The following is a 21,397-nucleotide window of genomic DNA, read 5'->3' on the forward strand; positions in this document are numbered from 1 at the left end:
GTATATATTTTGGTCCGGCTAGAATGTGTAACATTTTGTCACTATCTTTAGACAAGTATATTGGACCATAATCGATTGAATGTTTATTGTTGGAAACTGGACATTTTTTCTAAATAACTTGAAAATTATATGTCTGATGTCCCAAACTCGAAATAACCCGACTCGAATTATTGCAAAACTTGACCCGAATTGATACGATTCCAACCCGACCCAATTGAAGAGCTTACTAGTTACTAGGTCCTCAAAGAGTCAAAGCTATCTGCAATTCTGAATTGAGGTACAAGCGTTAACATCGTCCGTCACGAGTATTGGTTATCAAAATAGCAAAAAAAATTGAAACAATGGAAAACCAAATCTCACTATTTCGAGTAACAAAATATCACGGCCAGTATTGTATTAATGCAAGTCGCTTGTTTATAAATACTACTGTAGTTCTCCTGTATTCATACAAACAAATCAATCATATCCAATATTATCCATTCCTTGACTTGACTAGCATATCCTCTTAAGTAAGAAAAACGCAAATTTAGTTATTATGGCTCAAGTTCCAGTTGAAGACATTGAGGCGGTTGATTTAGTCGGTGAACTTAATAGAATCAAGCTGAAGTTGCAAGGAGTCGAACAAACCTTGGAGGAGAAGAATCGTTTGACAGAGCGTAAGGCAGCTGCTGTCAAGAGCCACCTAACAAAAGGGGCAGCTGCATTCGTTTCCGACTTGGATGAGCTAGAGTGTGCTGATGTTGAGATGCCGACTGGAATGGTATTTCGTGTTCCTTCTCATATTAGCAAAGAAACAAAAGCCGAACTTATTAGTGAAGGGTATAAAAAGGGTAGAAAGGTGATGATGTAGTCGGTAACTAGTATGGGTGAGAACATTATTAGCGGTTGGTTAGTTATTGGGTGAGATGGTTTAGTCTCTTAATTAAGTGGAACAACTAGTAGTACTAATTAGTTACCAAAAACTCCAGTCTCTTGAAAGTCTGGAGTTTCGAATTGTATCCAAAAACTTTAGAAAATACAACACATGCATTTTCTTAAACATCAATTAAGAGACTATAAAAGTTTAGTGATAAGGAACTCTCCCTTCTTAATTAAGTTAAACATCAATTAAGAGACTACAAAAGTTTAGCGATGAGGACCTAAACTATAAAAGTTTAGTGATAAGGAACTCTCCCTTCTTCAACGTTAACTTTTCCGTTAGTTCATACCTTCCTATTCTTAATTTGCAAAAATTGTATTAACGGATAAATCAGTAAGTCCCCCTTATTATCTGTCATAAATTTAAGACGAATATAAGAAGAGTTAATTATATACCACTTTTGTATATAAGAATGCATAGAAAAAGTAATATCTTTGTCTTATATATACAAGTGGTATGATACTTAAACTTAAACGGATAGTACTGTCTTAAATTAGTATTTGTATTAATAAAATGTCATGTCAGAGTAGATAAAAATAGAGCGAAAATAATACATAGTACATTTTTTTTATCTTTATTTGATTTATACAGTCAAGTTATTATGTCAGTGTGGTTGTTTTATTAAAGGTAGTAATTGCGTTACTCGGTCAGTTCCTGTTAAACGGGTCGGGTGGGTTGGGTCCCGGTCGGGTCATACAAATCAGGACAAATACGGGTCGGGTTATATGGATGGATCGGGTCAGAATACTGTCATAAAATGTATTCTTTCAGCCAAAAAAACAATTTTTTAAAAAATTAAATTATATTAATAATAATATTATAATTATATTTATTACTTAACATACTTATACTAAAAAGATTTTTATAAATAAAATTATTGTATTAGAATTTTATTATTAAATGATATAAAATTCATATAAAATTAATTTTTTGATTTAAAATATTAAAATAATTTATTTTCAATTTATTATTTTAAATAAGATATAAAAATATTAATATTTTAATAATATACTTAATTTATTTTTGACCCGTTGGGTCGAATGGGTCGGATTGAGTTTCGACCCTAAAATAACGGGTCATTTCGGATTCGGGTCACGGATCAAGATTTATGGATCTTTGACCCAAAAAAAGGGGATCGGGTCAGTTTTCGGGCCTAGCCGGAGTTTTGGGTCTAGTAAGGTTTTGATAGGTCTAGTTATAGGTCAAGTAAAAACGCTCCTAATAATCACATGAAAGTTGAGTTGAGAGCTAGCTTCGTTAGCCAGTTAGGGGTGTAAGTTTTTGACAAAATACGAATTATTTTAGGATTTGGCTAATAACATTGTATCATTATTGGATACGATTATCAACATATATTTTAAATTATATTGTGCCAAAATTCAACGCCCAATAATCCCATCATATTTTGTTTACATAATTACATGCATGTGCACTTAGTGAATCATCGCCATATTCGACCAAAATTAACTTCATAAGTTAACAGAATGTTAACGGTAAAGAGGGTACAGGTCCTTGTCGCTAAACTTTCGTAGTTCAGGTCCTTATCGCTAAACTTTTGTATAGTTTGGGTCCTTGTTGTACACTTAACTCCAAAACTAAACCTTAATGGTGCCTATAAATACAAGCCATTAGGGTTTAGTTTTGGAGTTAAGTCTTTCAACCATTCTCTCTCTTTACCACGCACAAAATCATCGCCATATTCCAACTCTTTCAAACTAAACCCTAACTCACCAAGTCACAACAATCATCTCTCTCTTTCAAACCAAAACACCAAAACATGTCATCTCTACCAGTCGACCGCCCAAACATGTCATCTCTACCAGTCGACCGCCCAAGTAACAGCTTTAGCAATCATACATCAACAATGGTGATGATTGTTGCTGTTTCGATATGCATCATGATAGTTGCCTTAGCTCTAGTTTGCTGTTTCGATATGTTGGCTTTGTCTAATCTTATCTTAATAAAAACAAGAACATTTAAAGGATTTTTGTGCAGCCACGTCATCATAGCAAGGTTTTTTTAATTTTTTTTAAATTCCGGAAATACGGGTCCCACGGAGAAAACTACGTAATTAATTAAAAAATAACGTATGTTCTGATTTTATTTGCGAAATTGTTCAGAACGTACTGATTTAATTATTCGAATACAACAACTAATGTAGTCTATCATGAAATTTTCCAACATTTGGAATGATATTAGACTATTTTCGTTAATTCTACAATTATGTTTCTTTAATTTGATTGTAAACCCTTTTCAAATTTGATAACTATTTCCATTTTATAGAGATATTTATATTGTTTGCTTTTTATTATTTTCCATATATTGTATTTATTATATATTATATATTGTATACTATATACTATATACTATGTTTCATGTTACAACACCGAATTTGTGGGTTTATATCACATATTTAAAACATGTGCAAGTTTCAATCCCTTGCAAATTTAGCACGCATTTTATTCTATTATCAATATATAAAAAAAATACAAAATAAAATAATCATGTATATTACTTAACAATTTTTAAATATTTACCGTGATTTCAGTGATTATAAGTTCATACCCGTGCAATTTTGTACGGGTTGAAAACTAGTTATTATAAATTTCAAAGTCGTAATTTTAATTATGGTTAATTATGTTGGTTTCATCTACTTAATACTCATGATTTCAAAAAAAAAATGTGGTAAGTGTTATAACTTTATGTCTATATTTAGATCGAATTTCAAAGTCCACAATTTCTCTGACAAAAATGTGGTAAATGTTATAACTTTATGTCTATATTTAGATGGAACTACAACTTCAAAGTCTATTAAGCCCATTAATTAAGTAAATTCCTCATTATTATTCCTCAATTTATAATTTAATTTTTTTACCCCTTTAATTTGAACTTTTGATCATTTTCTTTTTACCATTTTACACTATGTTTTTTTTTTCTTTACCATTTTACACTATGTTTGAGTGTTTGACTACTTAGATTTCTAAAGTGACTACCTAATAATAAATTGTTACCACGTTTAACGATTACATGACCTTTTGTATAAATATATATTTGTACTTACTTTCTCGTGTAACCAAATGGATTTGGTGTGGTGATTGTTTACCTTATCCCGTAACCATGAGATAAGAGGTTCGAGCCCTGTCCATGAGAATAGAGCAAACTCTTTACTCAACCGTTTACTTCCTCGTAAGAGCACCCTGTTAGGATTATTATGATATTACTATACTATTATGGATATTATTATATGGCTATTAAAGCCCAATATTGTAACTATATAAGTCAATGATTGATATCAATATACGACACGATTCACCGTTCAGTTATCTTAAGACACCCGCGGCGAGGGAATTATAAATGGACAACTTTAATACAAAAAGTGATTACATAATAATAAAATGTACAACTTTAATGATTTGTGTATATATATGTGACTAGTTTGTAAATGTATTGTATTGTCGCATACCAGTATATTTAGCGTGGGAAGACTAGTTTGTAAATTAATGGACGATTCGTCCTAGAATCAATTGGATTTAGGATGAAATTTCTTTACTTATTGGTTAGTCTTCTTACCCGAAAAACAAGACGCTAGTGTATTGTCGCATACCGGTATATTTAGTGTGGGAAGACTAGTTTGTAAATTAATGAACTACTTATCTTAGTACCAATTGGATTTAGGATGAAACTTTTTTACTTGTTGGCTAGTCTTCTTACTCGAACAAATAAATGCTAGTACCTTGCTGTCATTGAAAATTACTTATATCTTGGCCGTTTGTTGTCTATTTCGTTTTGGATTGTTTCAATCAATCAACAATTAACCAGAATAGAGAGAGTAATAATGTAGCTCAGACTAGAATAGAAAGAGTAATAATGTAGCTCAAACCAGTTAAAAATACAAGGTGAAACTTTAATTATTTCGATACGAGTAAACCGTCCATTAACATCATTGATTGATTACAACATCCCTAGTCCATATATAAATGTAACACACTAACAGTCTTAACACATTCAGACACTCAGGTATCATCTATTGTACGTCTTCCGTTAACATGAATGTAACATCCTCCGGTATCATCTTTTTCAACTCGTCAATACGTATAGGATCGCCTTTGGGTATAGATAACTTTCGACGAAATGTATAAACATCAACAACTACCCGTTGGAGGTTAATGGCATTCTCGATAACAAAACTTGCTAACTCAATGTCTATACGACGCCCACAATAACCAAATATTTCCAACGTCTTCAAGCTCTTTAGGGCTGAACCATTTCGTTTACTTATGAACCGATTCACGCCATAGTCAATGCAATTAAACTGCATATAAATACCAATACCAATATATATATATCAATTATTCAAGCTCGTCATTCATATACTATTGGATCTAAGTTCAACACGATGTACAATAAACGAATACGAATTATTACCTTGACTGTCAATTTTTCAAGGACTGGACATGCCTCAATTAAGGGGGTCCAACCTAGGAGGCTTACTGAATGATCTCCTGTAATATAAAGGTCTAGCACCTTTAGTCTAGTTAACAGTGGCAGTTTCAAGTGCTCAACTCCCAGATTATACTGCAAGATGAAAAAGAAAATACTATGTCAAAATAAACGACAGACAATTATTACAGCAGATGCCACCTGTATAAGAACTCTTTTCACAGTTGCCAAAAAAAAAAATATTACAGCAGAAGAAACGGTGAGATGAAGATGAGCACTAACCGGAGGAACGAATGAGCAACCTAAAGATATCTGTAAATATAGAAACTCCAACTGCGAGAAGTACTTCGACATTGGCTCAAAAGCATATGTTATTTCCAACCCTGTACCCGCACCAATGAAGAGCGAAGAAAGTGATACGGCATTTCTAATATTAAGCTCTATAGGCTGTCCGAAATATTTGAAGAACACCATGTTTGGAGCGGAAATGTCGATTGTTTGTAGTTTATCACAATGTGACACATCCAACTGTTTCAAGGAGGATGATTGGGATTTTATGCTTGTTAAAAAAATGGATTTTCGGATGTGTAGATTCTCAAGGAAGGGGCATGAAAGCAAAATGCTGTCGACGATTTCTGAAGTAATATTAACGAAATTGAGAGACAACGATGCTAAAGAGTTGGAGTAATCAATGAACAAACCACCTCGGGTATAATCTGTATCCATCCGTTCAATTACTGGCTGAAAGTCTAGCTCGAGAGTTTTCACTCTTTTTCTTAGCGCAAAAACCACCCAATGGTCGATACGAGATTGGAAACTTGTGTCGAGATCAAAAACGACCCTGAATTCGTCTATTGACGAATCCAAATGCTGTTTCAGGACATGATCAACTTCACTAACAAAACTAGACCTTTGTTTGGCAAGTTCCTCATCATTATCTCTAATATCATACCAAATACTAAAAATATCCCTCGAACTTTGGAAATTTAAATTAGGATAATACCCCAATAACCACCTTCTCCATTTTTTCGAGATAATACTAGTTCTTTTAACTTCTTTCGTTGTTAAAAACGAAAGAATTAATAATATGACCTCGTTTGGTAGTTCACTCAGCCGATCATTCATTTCTACAGTACTCGTTTCACGGCCCTGAGCGAGGCTGTTATCGAAAATAAAGACATGCAAAGGAACATGAAGATGTCAAAGATTAGCAAATCCCCGAGTTAAAAGCAAAAATACCCAGGGAAGACGAACTAAAGCTTAAGCTGATGGTTGGAGTCCCAAGATTGATTTTATACTCTAACACGCCCCCTCACACGAATACCCATTGGGCTTGAAGTGCGGATGCAGCTACATGCCTCCGCATACCTGTTGCTTAATATTCCACTTTAAAAATTGGAGGCGGTGAGATTGTCTGATACCATGTCAGGAAACCATCTCAACCAAAAAGCTTAAGCTAATGGTTGGAGTCCAAGATCGATTTTATACTCCAACAACGATTAAGGCGGTAAACCTTTCTCTCGTAAATTTTAACAATGTTGTATAGTTGTATACTCAAGGCTCTAAGCTACGATTTCTGGTTAAGCTAGAACAAACTCGTCTATGTGCTCATTCATGGGTGAAAGGGATTATTATAAAACAGAGCTAAATCAACTTAAAAAGCAATTTATAAGCTAAGAAGGGTAGTTGAAGAATAACTTGCTAAAACAAAATAAAGTACTCCGTAATAATTATGGTTTTGGTTATCAACAGACCCATAACTAAAGACATTGAGTTAAAGAAGTTACCTGGATTTTCTTATGCAAAGGAAAGATATGAACTGGAAGAGATATAAATACAGTATACGAAATCATTTTTATACTCGTATGAAAGGTATTAGTCAATTAACTTGTAGAATTCAATTATGGAAAATTGGCAAATATTGAGTCCACTTTGCTTGCAATGTTTTTAATATGGTCGGTCAGACGGTCTTCCAAATTTGGAAAAGTTTTTTTTTTTTTTTTTTTTGGGTACAAATTTGGAAAAATTCCAAAACACAAAAGTTTTCACAAAATATTTCGAGTAATATCTCTTAGTATAAAATCGATCTTGGCACACCAATCATTGGCTTAAATTTTTGGTTGAGTTGATTTCCTGATAATATCATCGTTTTCATTTGTATTGACTAGCTTCTTTGTTTGATACGAGTACTAAATGCAACTATATGCTTTAATTCACAAAAGCTTTTACTTCTTCTAGATGCGAGCTTCTTATATTATATTATTCTTCTTTCATTTCCAAGACCATTCTATGAGCTAGCCTAGCACCTTCAGGTGAAGCCATGGCCATGATCTTGATGCAGGGACATATATTCAGATCTAATTCAATGTTTAGATGCTACGAAATAGTATTTTCTTGCTCTGGTCTTTTTACGATCTTCATTGGTGAGAGGCAAATCTTCTCATTTAATATTTTCTTGCTCTGGTCTTTTTACGATCTTCATTGGTAGGACTTAGGAGGCAAATCTTCTCATTCAACGATATGAAAGTATGTTGGTCACTAATACCTACGTTAACGTCCCATTATTTATGTCAAAAACCCTTGCTTTAGTCCTAATTTTGGTGCATTTAATCTCTAATTGCTTGAGTTTATGATTAAATTGGCTAACTGAGCTTCACGCAATAGCGAATACAGAAAAATTTCTTTCCGGGGTCCGGATTAATATTTAAAATCTATATACACATAAAAAAGTTATAAATTTATTTTTTTAGTCAGAAAATTAGACAAAAAACGCAAAAAAAATATTATGTTTCCGGTGTCCGCGCACCCCGGAAGTCCCTTAGTAGATCCGCCGCTGGCTTCACGGGGTAGTTTGCTAAGCTTTTTGTAGTATTGCACGCTTCCCCGTGCAAGATCGATCACCATTTGGAAGCTAAGGATCAAGATAATCCCAGCCTGTGTATCGTGATCAGGAGCGGTGTATCATGGTCTAGCCTGTGTAACGATTTTATCCTTGTCAGTGACTCAGTGTATCTCGAACTCCAACCTGTGCATTGTGATCAGGATCACAAAAGTATAAAACGCCAAACATTCACAGCTATTAGCATCAAATGGTAGCTTTCGGATTCGGTAGCACAAAAACGGTTATATCAAAGATTCGGTAGCAAAATTGAACAGGAGTAACATTAGTTCAGTAGAAATACGTAGCACCCATTTGCAAAACAGAAAAAGTCGAAGATAAATTATACTCCCTCTTATTCGCTATAATGTTTCCTTTTTTCCGAAACGGTTTATTCAAGTAATGTTCTCCTTTCCTTTTTTGGTAACTTTTACTCTTATTTAATTCATCGCTCTCTCCTATCACCAAACTCCACACAACTCTTTTACTCCTATTTTATTACTTTTCTTAATGTTTTGGTCCCACAACTCCTTATTTAACTCCTAATAATTCATCTCTATCTCCTAACACCAACCCCACCAATGTCCTTTATTCATTTTTAATAGTATTCCTTAAGTATCATGCCAAAGACAAAGGGGAACATTATAACGAATTGGAGGGAGTACCACTCAAGTAGCATTCGAAGGCATAAAACGTCAAAACAGAAATCCAAAATAAAGACGGACACTAACCCATATCATAAAATATAAACATATAAATCTAGATAATTATCCTATGCAATGGTCTTATTCCGTGTATTTTTGCAAAATGTAATTACTTTTTGGTTAATAGTGACTACTACTTTTTAGTAGATAGTAATTATCCTATGCGACTGGTCACTATTTATACAAAAACTAGTTTAGGACCCGTGCAAAGTTGCACAGGCGTGTATAGATTGTATATATAAAATTTTTTGAAAATTTTTATATCTACAACATTGTTTTTGTTTCTTATTTGAGGTAATTGATTTCCCATATGTTACATGGAAATTATATACTTGACAATTACAATTACAAATACAATACTGCTATAACAATATAATCTACATATTTAAATTCTAGTATTATTTTTTTTCAAAATAACATTAGTATTAAGAGAGTATTAATTGTAAAACATAGTTACACTCTTATTGTATAACATTAGTATCTCATATATTTGATTAGAGCATGCATATGCCAACATGTTTACACCTATGTTAAAGCATGTTAATAATTCAAATATCGGCAAATTTTACCATATAGGATAAGTTTTGAAATGTTTGCACAAAAATTAAAATTTAAATGAGGACAAAATAAAAAGTAGAATTACGAATTAAGTCAAAACAATATCAGTTAATGTATACACTTGAAAACTTGGCATAAAAGGAAAGAACGCTTATGAGTTACACATTATGATTGCTCTATAAATTATTTTCTATTTGATATACTAATCAGTATATGTAAATGACCATATTAAAACCTCTTTGAGCTTTTGAAATTGTTTTACGACCCGTTAATTGCGAGACATATTTGGTCTCTATGTCCCCATAACATTACTCATGTCTTATATCTTTTGATGCACAAATTCAAAAGTCATAAACTAAGTTGAATTTATTTTTTAGTTTCAAGGTATTCAATATTTAACTGGTAGAAATTGGTACAAAATCAATTTGAGGTTCATTTGTGTTAATATGGTGGGCTCATTTCATAGTCAATATTAGTCGTGTATGAGTTAGGAAATATAAACTTGATGATCATTGTGGGCCATTTGATTAGTGGGCTAGTGGATGTTGGTAAAATTGTGTTTAGTATGAGGTGAGTGTTTAGGCGGGAAATTAAAAAAGATATTTATGGTTTGTGTTTTATTATTTATATAAGAAATAAGAAATTGGTCGCTTTTAACAATGTAAGTAGAATGTAGACTGGTAAAAGTGACAAATTTATAAGAAATAGTGAACTTTTTAATGCATACCCTTTAATCCTTTATTAATGTTTAAACAATGTCAACATACTCATAATCAAATTTCATTCGTATAAATTGCATTAACTAATAAATTTTTTTGAGGGAGATCGGATATAGTCTCTAAATAAGTTAGTGATATAACATTGTACTCATTTATTCGTTTTCATGAGCATTATATAATTATATTGTTAATCTTGACTTGAAACGACTCTTTAACTTTGTATATATTCTTTTAATAAGTGTACTCATTTTATTTTTAACCATGTTTTCACCTGTTTATCGGCCGTGGTACTGTTTTGTATTATAATTATAAAATAAGCTCATAATAAATTTATTGTGAGACCTGCTCCAAATACATTTACCCAATGCTTCTCAAATCCAATTTGTTAGTTGTTAGATTATTCAATTTACTCGTGCAAGAAAAGGAGAGATGCTGTAATAACATGATAATCGAAGATCGGCAACAAAACATTAAGTTCATAGTAAAAAAATTAATCAAGAAAATACTATGGCAATTGTTATTGTTTTATTAATTAGTATAGATAATTAGATTGAAAGTTATGAACACTTCAACATGACTGACCACTTTAACAAATAATTATTCACCCGTTTAAAAATGTAAAAGGAATGATTTTGAGACTAACGATTATCTAAACTCCATGATTAAACAATATTGTCTAATCGAGTAAAAACATGATGCTTGAAAAATTTAAATTAATGTCAAACAATAGTATATACTATATAGGATATGAAAATTATTTATAAAAAACCCACAAAATTATAAAACAAATTATGATATTATGGAGACCTTAGAATACAGAGAAGTTAGTAAAAACTATAATAAAATTGCATGGTATAAATCTTATGCTAACAACATAAAAGAATTTTATATATTGGGCTATTTAGTTAGTAGGCCAATTTATAGGAATCCTAAAATCTATGTTAAATGTGGAAGTGAGGTTTTGGAGGGAAAACAAATATGTTGTGGTTGTTGTTTTACAAGTATTATTTTATATAGATGGTCATTTCTCTACTGGTAACTTTTTAAAAAACTCACTATTTACACAAGAGAATTTGTGAAAATCGTAACTTTTTAAAAAACTCATCAATACTATAAAACGGGTATGAGTTTATAGTTAACTAAGCTTAACTTTTCTCAACTTATTTTTGCTTAATTTATTTTTGCTGAACTTTTCTGAACTTATTTTTGTTGAACTTAATTTATTTTTGCTTAACTTTTCTGAACTTATTTTTTTCTGAACTTATTTTGTTGAACTTAACTTAACTTATTTTTGCTTAATTTTTCTGAACAGGGTCAGATTATTGGTAATCTTAAAACAAGATTTTGGTAAGTTTTAGGACAAGAAAACCAATAATCTATCAAAGTCTTAACAAAGTCTTAAGTTGTGTCAACCAAGTGCTTGTGGCCCAGTGGTGATTCCAGGCTCCCTCAAAGCGTGGAAAATTCTGCGAATTGCGAGGTCCTGGGTTCAAATCCCACTGTGGAGTACGCATGCGGTTATTTCGGCCTTCGAGGGGAAACCCGTTGAATAAGTGGACCCTGGGCTTGCCGGTGTCTGGGTGTCCGAGGGTTTGCTCGCTCCTTGGATCAGCCTGGTCGGCCTTCGTGGGGCAACCCCGATGAAGCTGGGGCTGGTAGCTGGGAGAGGGATTCTCCCTTTGCTTGCAAAAAAAAAGTCTTAAGTTGTGTCAAGACTCACCCAACTCAACTTAAGGCTTTGGTGAGTCCGGACCCCACTTTCAAAGGAAATTATCCAATGAGTAGATCTCATGTGTCATTTTTTTTTTTTTTTTTAAGTTTGTAAAAAAAAAAAACGGATTTTTCCCATGGTACCCTTATGGTTTGTCACTTTGTCCATGGTACCCCTCTTTTTAAGAATGTGTCTATGGTGCCCCTAAGGTTCAATATTTGTGTTAATGATACCCTCATTGGGTTATGCACGTTAAATTAGGAGTAACCGAGTTTGATTAAGGCAAAACTAAATTTGGTGAGAAAATTAAGATTTTATCAATTTTATTCAAAAATAAAGTTTGTACCAAATACCCCCGAGGTTTGCAATATATACACTTTTCCCCTTCAGTAACTACTCATTATCTATTTCATACTATAATACACATTCAACACCTCCTCATAATATACATATCCAACACCTCCATTCAACAGTTATATTCAAAGTTCATTCATCCAAAAAATCACAACAGATCATATGCCACCAAGAAATTACAAAGTTCATCCATCCAAAAACTACAACATATGCATCCAAAAATTGAACCCCAGGGTACCATAGACACATTAGATGAAGTTTGAAATCAAAATTTACTTTTTTGGTTTGTGTTTGTGATAAGGACTACAAGTAATTGGGATAGGTGATTAGGAAGTATAAGAGTCATTAGATGAAGTTTTGCCGCTCAAATGTAGGATCATAACGGAAGTTGTAACGACAGTGACACACCAGGCACAAATATTGAACCTCAGGGGTACTATAGACACATTCTTAAAAAGAGGGGTACCATGGACAAAGTGACAAATCACAAGGGTACCATGGGAAAAAACCGAAAAAAAAAGTGAAATGGAAAAGTTGAGTTTAAGGTGAGTCTGACTGATAATTTATGGATCTAAGGTGACTCTGAACAATAAAGAAATAGTAAAAGTTACTGAAAAGTTAATATGACAAAGTTTTAAAGATTTTGGTGAGCCTTAATGTCTTACCGATAATCATACACTTAACTTATATTTGCAGGTAAATAACTTGTCCAACGCGCTTTTAAAGTGGTTTAAAAGCCGGTGATTTCAACTTATCTCTAATTTTCGGTTCGTTCAATTCGGTTAGGCTTAGGCCCGAGTGTTAATACAAACTCCATAGATATCCCATCCTTTCAACTTTTCAAGCCTCATCTACTCTCACAATACCACCCCCAGATTTCGTTTATTTCTCATCTTTGCCTTTACCTACTTCTCTTTCATCAAGGTTAGTTCATCTTTTCGTTTCTTCCCTCTTTTGATTAACCCTAATTTGCCGTCATTTAATTCTACAATTAATTTAGCTTGTCGATTTCCTTTCGTTGCTTCGTCTATTGATTCCCAGAATTAGGGTTTTCAATTCGTTCAAATTGGGGATTTTCGTCTAGATCCTTGGATATTTTATTGAACGCTGTAGATTCAATAGTTTCTGGTATAAATTGTTCAAAGTTTTGTATTTGGATTTTTTTTAGTATTTTATTTTGCTCATATGAAAGATTTTGGAGCTATTCTCTTAGCTTGATTATGCATCTGTTGTATCAGTGTTTATGTGGGTAAAGTCGTTACGAAAGGGGATTATGAATTATTTGAGGGATAATGTTGCGCACTTGCGCCTTTCCGAAAATTAGTTTAAAGCAAAATCGAAATGATGTGAACTTATGAAGGACAATCAAATTTATAATCTTTAATTGAATGTAGGTGAATGGTCATTTGTTACTTTACTTACTGTAATGAATTGATGATGAGGGAGGTGTATTGTTTTTTTTTTCCGAGTTGATAGCCTATTAGTTCCCCCCACCCCCACCTAAATAATTTTTTTTTGAGTTGATAGCTCACTTTAGCATCGAGTTGATAGTACATTTAATGTTTTCTTTGTATTTTTTAAGGTCGAATATCTGAAAAGTTTTTGTCTTGTGAGCAGGAGGTTCTGTGGTGTGGGTGCCTTTCGTTGAATTCTTTTAGCGTTGCCTGCTTGTGTAATGGCGTCTGTGTCTAGTCAGCCACAGTTCCGTTACACCCAAACTCCATCCAAGGTGCTTCATTTGAGAAACTTGCCATGGGAATGCGTGGAAGAAGAGCTTATTGAACTGGGAAAACCATTTGGGAAAGTTGTTAACACGAAGTGCAATGTTGGAGCCAATAAGAATCAAGCTTTTATTGAATTTGTAAGTGCTCATGTTTGCTAGATGTTAATCATGACCTGGATATACTTGTCAATGGCATGTACCTTTGTTAGTTTTAAAAAGCACGCCTTGGGCTGTCGGGCACACTTAAGCTCAAGGCTCAGTGAAGTACTAGCTAAATGCCTCGTGAGCCTGGATATACTTGTCAATGGTATGTCTAGATCCTCTTGTATTGATGATTGAGTGTCGCCTGATGACCTGTTGCTTCAAAAGTCTGTGATTTGTCACGGCCTTTATCTAACATGTACCTTGGTTTTTCAACCATGGTCTGTTATGAGCCTTGTAATCTGTGGGACATCGTCACCGAATGCCAGTATGCGATACTTTCTGTATTTCAGTAACACAAAAGATCTTTATCTGGTGTCCGAATTATGATGAATTTTTTCCCTATGTATTTGGGAAAATCTTTTTCCCATTGTATTAGCCGAATTGATAATTTTAACTCTTTGACACCTGATAGTTTGAAGCTGCCGGTCTATGTTAATTATATTCTTACTTAAAACTGTGTCTTACATAAAGGAGAAGTGTTCTTGAACCATTATACAGGACATCATTGAAGTTATTGACAGTGTCTATGTGTTCCAACTTCCAGGCTCTTACTGGGTTTCTTATTAATATACTAAGCATTATGCATATATCTCCTGCAGGCTGACCTTAATCAAGCCATTGCTATGATATCTTACTATGCTTCATCATCAGAGCCAGCACAGATACGAGGAAAAACGGTTTACCTACAATACTCCAACAGACAAGAAATTGTAAATAATAAGACTACCGCTGATACCGCAGGAAATGTGTTATTAGTGACAGTTGAGGGGAATGATGCACGCCAAGTCAGCATTGACGTTTTACACTTGGTAAGTAAACTGCATGGTCCATGTTGGGATATAAGATACTACTGGTTGCCTTGACGATGCCTGGGTTAGTTTTCTTGCCTAGACCATAACTGGACATACTTGATAAGACATTTATTTGACTTGAGTGTAACTGGATTAGCAGGCCCATGTCAAGGATATATCTTCGATGGCAGCTTAGTGCATCGGGAGAAAGAGCTTATGTGTGTTTGTCTCCTTTCTCCTTTCCCTAACACTGCCTCTTTCTTCCTTTCTCTTCTTCCTTTCCCTCCCTACTACCATTCGTGGACTTATCATTGCTTTTATACTGTCGTAGTGTCGCTTACTGTCGAAATGTCGTAGCTACCGTTTTAGTAGATTTTTAGCCAAACATAATCTCTTACTAAATACACAGAGTAGATCACACTCATTATTTTCTTACTAAATAAACAGAGTAGATCACACTCATTATTAACACTAGATAATTATTAGGAAAGTTAACTATGTCTCATAAAATGGGGCTGATGGGGTACTGCTTTCCTGTTATAGCACGGTTTCATCCATATACCAATGGCTGCGTCATCTTTTAAACTGGATTGTTCGAGTTATTGTGTCTGCTTTTTCCCTCTGACTTCTGTTTTCATCTACAACAACCTGGTTTGGGGTTGGCTTCCATGAATTGTTATAACCATCAATTTAGGTGGGAGAACTAGAGTAGAAAATAAGATAGTGAAACTAAGCAAGGCAGACTAGAAAATAAGTGGGAAAAGACTTAAAAATTGAGGAAACCTTTTGCAGAAGAGTTGACTAGAACTCAAACGAGAAAAAATAGCGTGGAAATTTGAATAAAATTTACTTAAGGATAAAATAGTTACAAAACATTGGGAAGATAACCAAAAAAGTTTAAAAAAAAAAGGTTCAGAGAATAAGTAAAAGAGAAGTATTGAGAATCAAGCAAGACTAAAACATAGCCAAACCCCCATCATCCACATGCATCATTTACCTCCACATTCTCTCCTACACCATATTATTCTTAATTCCAGCTAGACCCATATCACTATCATTAATTTCTATTAAGCCAATAATGATTAACAACAAAATTAGGTATTTGTCATCATTCTTCGTTAATTATTGGACGCAAGTGATGTCGTGACTTTGACACCTATAGCTTTTACTTTCGATAGGACGTAGGGGTGTTATTGACATTATATTCAAAATTTCAAATGTTTCAATGCCTTATTACATGAGGCTGAGTAATTTTTTTTAAAGTCCTGGCTACAAATCCTTGATTGTCTTGATACAGATTTTAAGTTATATTATAGCGAACTTTACTGATTTAATTTATATGTTCAAAACAGGCTATATATAGCCAATATACGGTATATATGATAATATGAGTTTATGTTCTGATCTGAAGTTTGCATTGTTGTACTTGTTAATATTTTGAATCGGAAAGAGAGAATAATGTTTCTTTTGTCGTACTTTACATGTTTTCCACTTTTGGTTCCAAGTTCATTGTTTGAGTGACGTATTGCTAATGCAGGTTTTTTCAGCATTTGGATTTGTTCATAAGATTACGACTTTCGAGAAGACTGCCGGATATCAGGCAAATAAATTCCCTTCGTCATTTTTTCACCTTATTGTCGTACTCTCTTCTTTTATCCTTCCTCTTGTTCTTGGGTTCCCCTCAAAGTGATGTCTGCTTGAGGGCCTTGGGAATAGGGCGGTATTTATTGATGATTTTCAAAGCCTCTCATATTTCCTTTTTTCTTTCGGGTTACAGGCGTTGATACAGTTTTCAGACACAGAAACTGCATCCTCTGCAAAGAATGCCCTTGACGGAAGAGGCATTCCAAGGTAAATTTGGATTTATTTTGTTGCTTTTGACCCACTTTATTGGATCTTATGCCATCATGTCAATCATTTGTGTAATGTGTTGTAAAATCAGTTTCAAGTCTTTGAGATTCTTTTCGTATCACTGTTTTGATGGTCTGATATTCCTATTTTTGGGGCGTCAAATGAGCCACAAGGGCAATATTATCCATAATATCTCCATCTTAACTTTTTACCCGTTCATGTAAAGGATAGGTCATATTGTACTTTGCTTTTATTGAATTTTTATACTCCCTCCATTCCACTTTTATTGTCCTCTTTTTGTTATTCCACATTCCAAATTAATTCTCCTATTTCTAAATATAGCAAGTAAAAATAGTGAACTATCCATTAGCCCCTAGTTAAATAACTTCTTCTTCCCCATTTTGTTTATATTTTGTATGTAAGTTTATCGGTCAAGGGGCATTTATGGTGTTTCACCAATTTTTCTTAAATATGACTTTTAGTCAAACCAGGACATTAAAGTGAAATGGAGGGAGTAATGAATTTATTTTCAATGTCTTGGCCAGCCTATTCCTACTTGGTTTGGTCGCTAATAGCCTAATAGTTTTGGATGCAAACTACAATGGTCTGTCAATCTGTCATCCATAATTGAGATTTTTGTCAGTTTGGTTTAATCCCGTGCCTTGTTTTGCTCTTCAGCTACCTGCTTCCAGAGCATCTTGAACCCTGCACCCTTAAGATAACGTATTCTGCACATACTGATTTGAGTGTTAAATTTCAGAGCCATCGTAGCAGGTAAGGTGGCATAAAGAATTTCACATTATTGGGCTGACAAAATAAAGGCCTCTAGTCTGACTTAAACTTTATTGTTTCAGGGATTACACTAATCCATATCTTCCGGTCGCTCCCTCGGCCATAGATGCAACGGGTCAGGTAAGAATATATTGGTATCTATTATTGATATATTTCTATGTTACCTTCGCAATGTCGGCGTATTTCTTGTCCTGGCTCTTTTTGACATTTAGCAGCCTCGTAACGACATGTGTACTTACATGCCATGCAAGCGTAAAAGTGATTATATTAGATTAACTCGGTTCTCAGAATCTAGCTAGAAAAATGATTGGTGCACGTCTTTTTAGTTACCCTCTTTTGAACTGTCTCACATATAAAATTGTGAAAATATACGATTAGTAAGAGTTAAAGCTAAGTCTAACGATAGTTAGTGGGTAAATGCAGTGGTCTGAATTCTGAAACAATTATTGTGTAAGATCGTCTCATTTAAGAATTTGTGAAGAAGTGTAATTATAAATATATGAAGGATGATGCTCGTTGATTTTTGAAAGTTAACACTAGCAGCATCCCTCTCCTTTTTCTGTCTCTGCAAGTCTGGTTTTTCATCACTCTTACTCTTTTTTTGAGATCTAATTGAGTAATGGTTGCAGTTAGGTGTGGGCTTAGATGGGAGGAAATTGGAACCTGAGAGCAACGTGCTTCTGGCATCAATTGAAAATATGCAGTATGCTGTCACATTGGATGTCCTTCAGACGGTATTCTCAAGAGCTTATGCAACTTTTACTTATTTGGCTTCCGTTTTTGCTTCTTAATTTATTGCCTTCTTGACCTAATCCGCAGGTTTTTTCCGCCTTTGGATTTGTGCAAAAGATTGCCATGTTTGACAAGAATGGGGGTCTCCAGGCCTTGATTCAGTATCCGGGTGAGTGCTTATGTTCTCCTTTCTTTTTAATTTTTTCTCATTTCTCTGTTGAAAGAAACTATTGAAGTGTGTCAAATCTTGAATTTTAATATATTCGGAAATTGATGTATGACTGGGCTGGAAACATCTTTTTCCATAGCATATATTTGAGAAGGGCTTGTACTCTACGATTTGACCTGTCTTCAATTAACTTCACAGTGAACTTATGCTACCTTTCCAAATTTCTGTCAGGGGTATTTCAACAATGTTTATTCAACAGAATTTGACTTTCTTTAGTCATTGTCATAACTTTGTAGGGTTAGGGACGATTGTTTAATTTTTTGATAATATTATTTTTTCTCTCTAATAATTTGTTTCTTTACTCGCTTAGCTAGTACCTCGTAATTTTCTGTATTGGCTGTTTGGGGTGGTCTTTTGGTATTATGCAATTGAGATCCCTCACCCTCAGTATTCTGATGTTTTTAAGAGTTCATACGTTGTCAGGAATTTTATGTTTTGCAGCTATAGTAGGAATTTGTTTCTTATGTTTTTAAAAGTGTTGTAAAACACTAAAGAATCTATAGTATATCCAAATAGTGCTTTATGTTATGCATGGATTTTCTCTCTTTCCAAGACGTAAACTGTTTGGAGTATTGAGAATTTTTGGAGGTTTCCTACCTGCAGATGTTCAGACAGCAATTGCTGCTAAGGAAGCGCTTGAAGGGCATTGCATTTATGATGGTGGGTTTTGCAAGCTTCACCTGTCATATTCACGACACACTGATTTAAGCATTAAGGTAACTAATTTGCCTTATCTTCGAGCGTTCCATATACATTTTGCTTATACAATGATACTTTCAGGGTGAAAAAATGCAGCAGTTTCTTTAGTCAGCAAGTGATTTATTAAGTTTAGTTTTAAGGGTAATGCTAAATACAACCCAGTGGCCAGTGGGTTGTATTTAAGCATTAGGTGTCACAATCTGAACTTGTGAAGTTTTCTAGGGATACTACTAATGTCATTATGATTCACGTATTTGCCCAATCATGCAGCATTCTTTAAATGAAGATATTTTGCCTTGGTGTTGTTGACCTTCCATTTTTCTCCTCTCCCTTTTGCCTATAATCCTTCGATTCAAACAACGCCTTCAAGTGTGTTCTCAAGGATGTGCGTTAGATGAAAATTTTGTGGGATTATGTGCGGCTCCCTCTATATATAATTATTTCTTTTCTGTGAATAAGGGGTAAAGTTGTTTGTTCTGTTTGCCATAGTAATCTAGCATCATATGGTTTTTGGAAAGCATTTACTGGCAAACGAGGGTTTTTGTAGTCGTTTTAGTTAGCATTTGAAGTGTTTTCCTGTGGCATGTTTGCCTTCACTAATGTGTTTGCTTAAATTCCAGATGAACAATGATCGAAGTAGAGACTATACACAACCCATCCCGCCCCCAATTATTGCACAACAGCCGCCAGTCCCGGCGCCTGGAGCAGCGTCCGGCCAACACTATAACGGGGCTCACTACGGAGGACCTCCAGTATCTTCAGGGTGGGGACCACAGCAGCCTATGGGAATGCAGATGCCGCAAAACTATCCATATATGCAACACGGATCCGCACCTCCTGGTCCACCTGGCACTATGCCACCAGGATCTATGCAGAATCCTAATGGCGGGCCACAGCAACATGCAATGCCTCCATACAGCCGATGACCAATGTTTTATCCTCAAAATCAACCCCCTTTTATTGAGCAACCGCTTTGGTTGGCCTTAGCAAAATTTATGTAAGAAGTCGTCTGACCATCCAAGCTCGACTTGTTTTTTTTTTTTTTTTTCCTTCAAACTGCGTTCTGAATACTTAGCTGATAAGAGAACTTGCATCTGCAAGAAACAGATGAAATGTGGAATCAACTGAATCAAGCCGTATTAATTCTTGTGATATTTAAAGTTTGAGAGTGAAATGTTATTCTTTTCAATGAAGTGGAAATGACAAGTATATGGAATTTCATCGCCTCTGGAAAACATCATTTGTCAAACTGTCAATTCTGAACACTTGAGAATTTGAGGCTGAAATTATGGATAAGGTGCAACATTTCAATACAAATGGAGTACTTCCTGTTTCAGATCGCCATCATCTATTACCTTCTTTTAAACATTATTAAGGTAAATAAATGATCTGAACGAAGGGATTATGAGAACTACCGTGAGCTGCTTTTTTTTTTTTTTTTTTTGAAATTGTCATCTCATTAATAATCAACTAGGCGTAGGTTACAATGAAGATAACAAATAGACAAAGGAAAATCAAGATTGTTAACGTAAAAAATACATTCAAAATAACTATCTAAATACTGGTAATGGCGCTGCCGCTCCAAAATCATAAATTTCTTGAATCTATGAATAATCGATGTCTTTGCATCCTTCTTGATGGAGGGAAACAGTGTAGCCGTCTTGATGTATTCATCCACGAAACAAATCTGATAATCTCCCCGTCGATTAAAACTTATTATATTGATAACAATCCCACGAAAAAATGGAAAAACCCCGAAAGAAGGGACGGAACAACAGATCTCACCAAAAGGGAGACTATTATTGAAAATAAGATAGATCTGCATAATATTAGTTGTTTAAAAAAGCTTTTGTGGGGCTTACCATCGATGGATGATCGATGGAAGCCCCCGAATAAAAATGGAGGCTAGGTTTTAGAGAGGGTTTTTTTTAGAGAGAGAGAGGAAAGACACCGTGAGCTGCTTTTTGGGTGTGCGTGCAACTAATTTTAATCAATAAAAGTAAAATTCTATAAATGCCCCATTTTTGTGTTATGTGACAACTAAATGACCGACTAATTTATATTTTACCTAAACGGTAATTTTGGAGTTGATT

At 34.2% G+C, this 21,397-nt stretch overlaps 2 protein-coding genes across 8 annotated transcripts; one reads left to right on the top strand and one right to left on the bottom strand.

The window, feature by feature from the left end:
• Positions 1-4,943: 4,943 nt before the first annotated feature.
• On the bottom strand, positions 4,944-6,383 carry LOC141654820 (putative FBD-associated F-box protein At1g61330). The gene is made up of 4 exons (XM_074461934.1): positions 6,363-6,383; positions 5,606-6,229; positions 5,345-5,494; positions 4,944-5,231 (listed from the first exon to the last, which is right to left on the bottom strand). The coding sequence occupies exons 1-4, from the start codon at positions 6,381-6,383 to the stop codon at positions 4,944-4,946; spliced, it is 1,083 nt and encodes a 360-aa protein (XP_074318035.1).
• A 6,715-nt stretch (positions 6,384-13,098) lies between these two features.
• Positions 13,099-20,493, top strand: LOC141656692 (polypyrimidine tract-binding protein homolog 2-like). Of its 7 annotated transcripts, none has more exons than XM_074463689.1 (12): positions 13,105-13,207; positions 13,901-14,144; positions 14,810-15,019; positions 15,162-15,219; positions 16,539-16,601; positions 16,779-16,852; positions 17,531-17,626; positions 17,707-17,764; positions 18,274-18,378; positions 18,464-18,545; positions 19,209-19,321; positions 19,925-20,493. In XM_074463689.1, exons 3-12 carry the CDS (start codon positions 14,982-14,984, stop codon positions 20,228-20,230), a joined length of 993 nt encoding a protein of 330 aa, XP_074319790.1. In that variant the 5' UTR covers positions 13,105-13,207; positions 13,901-14,144; positions 14,810-14,981; the 3' UTR covers positions 20,231-20,493. The 7 variants fall into 7 exon arrangements, with proteins under 7 accessions (XP_074319786.1, XP_074319790.1, XP_074319788.1 ...); XM_074463687.1 differs by having other exon boundaries at positions 13,126-13,207; positions 14,810-15,083; XM_074463686.1 differs by having other exon boundaries at positions 13,133-13,207; positions 14,810-15,083; positions 15,159-15,219.
• Positions 20,494-21,397: the final 904 nt, after the last annotated feature.

The sequence above is a fragment of the Silene latifolia genome, chromosome 5 (genome assembly GCF_048544455.1).
Source record: "Silene latifolia isolate original U9 population chromosome 5, ASM4854445v1, whole genome shotgun sequence".
In the NCBI taxonomy this organism is placed as follows: domain Eukaryota; kingdom Viridiplantae; phylum Streptophyta; class Magnoliopsida; order Caryophyllales; family Caryophyllaceae; genus Silene; species Silene latifolia.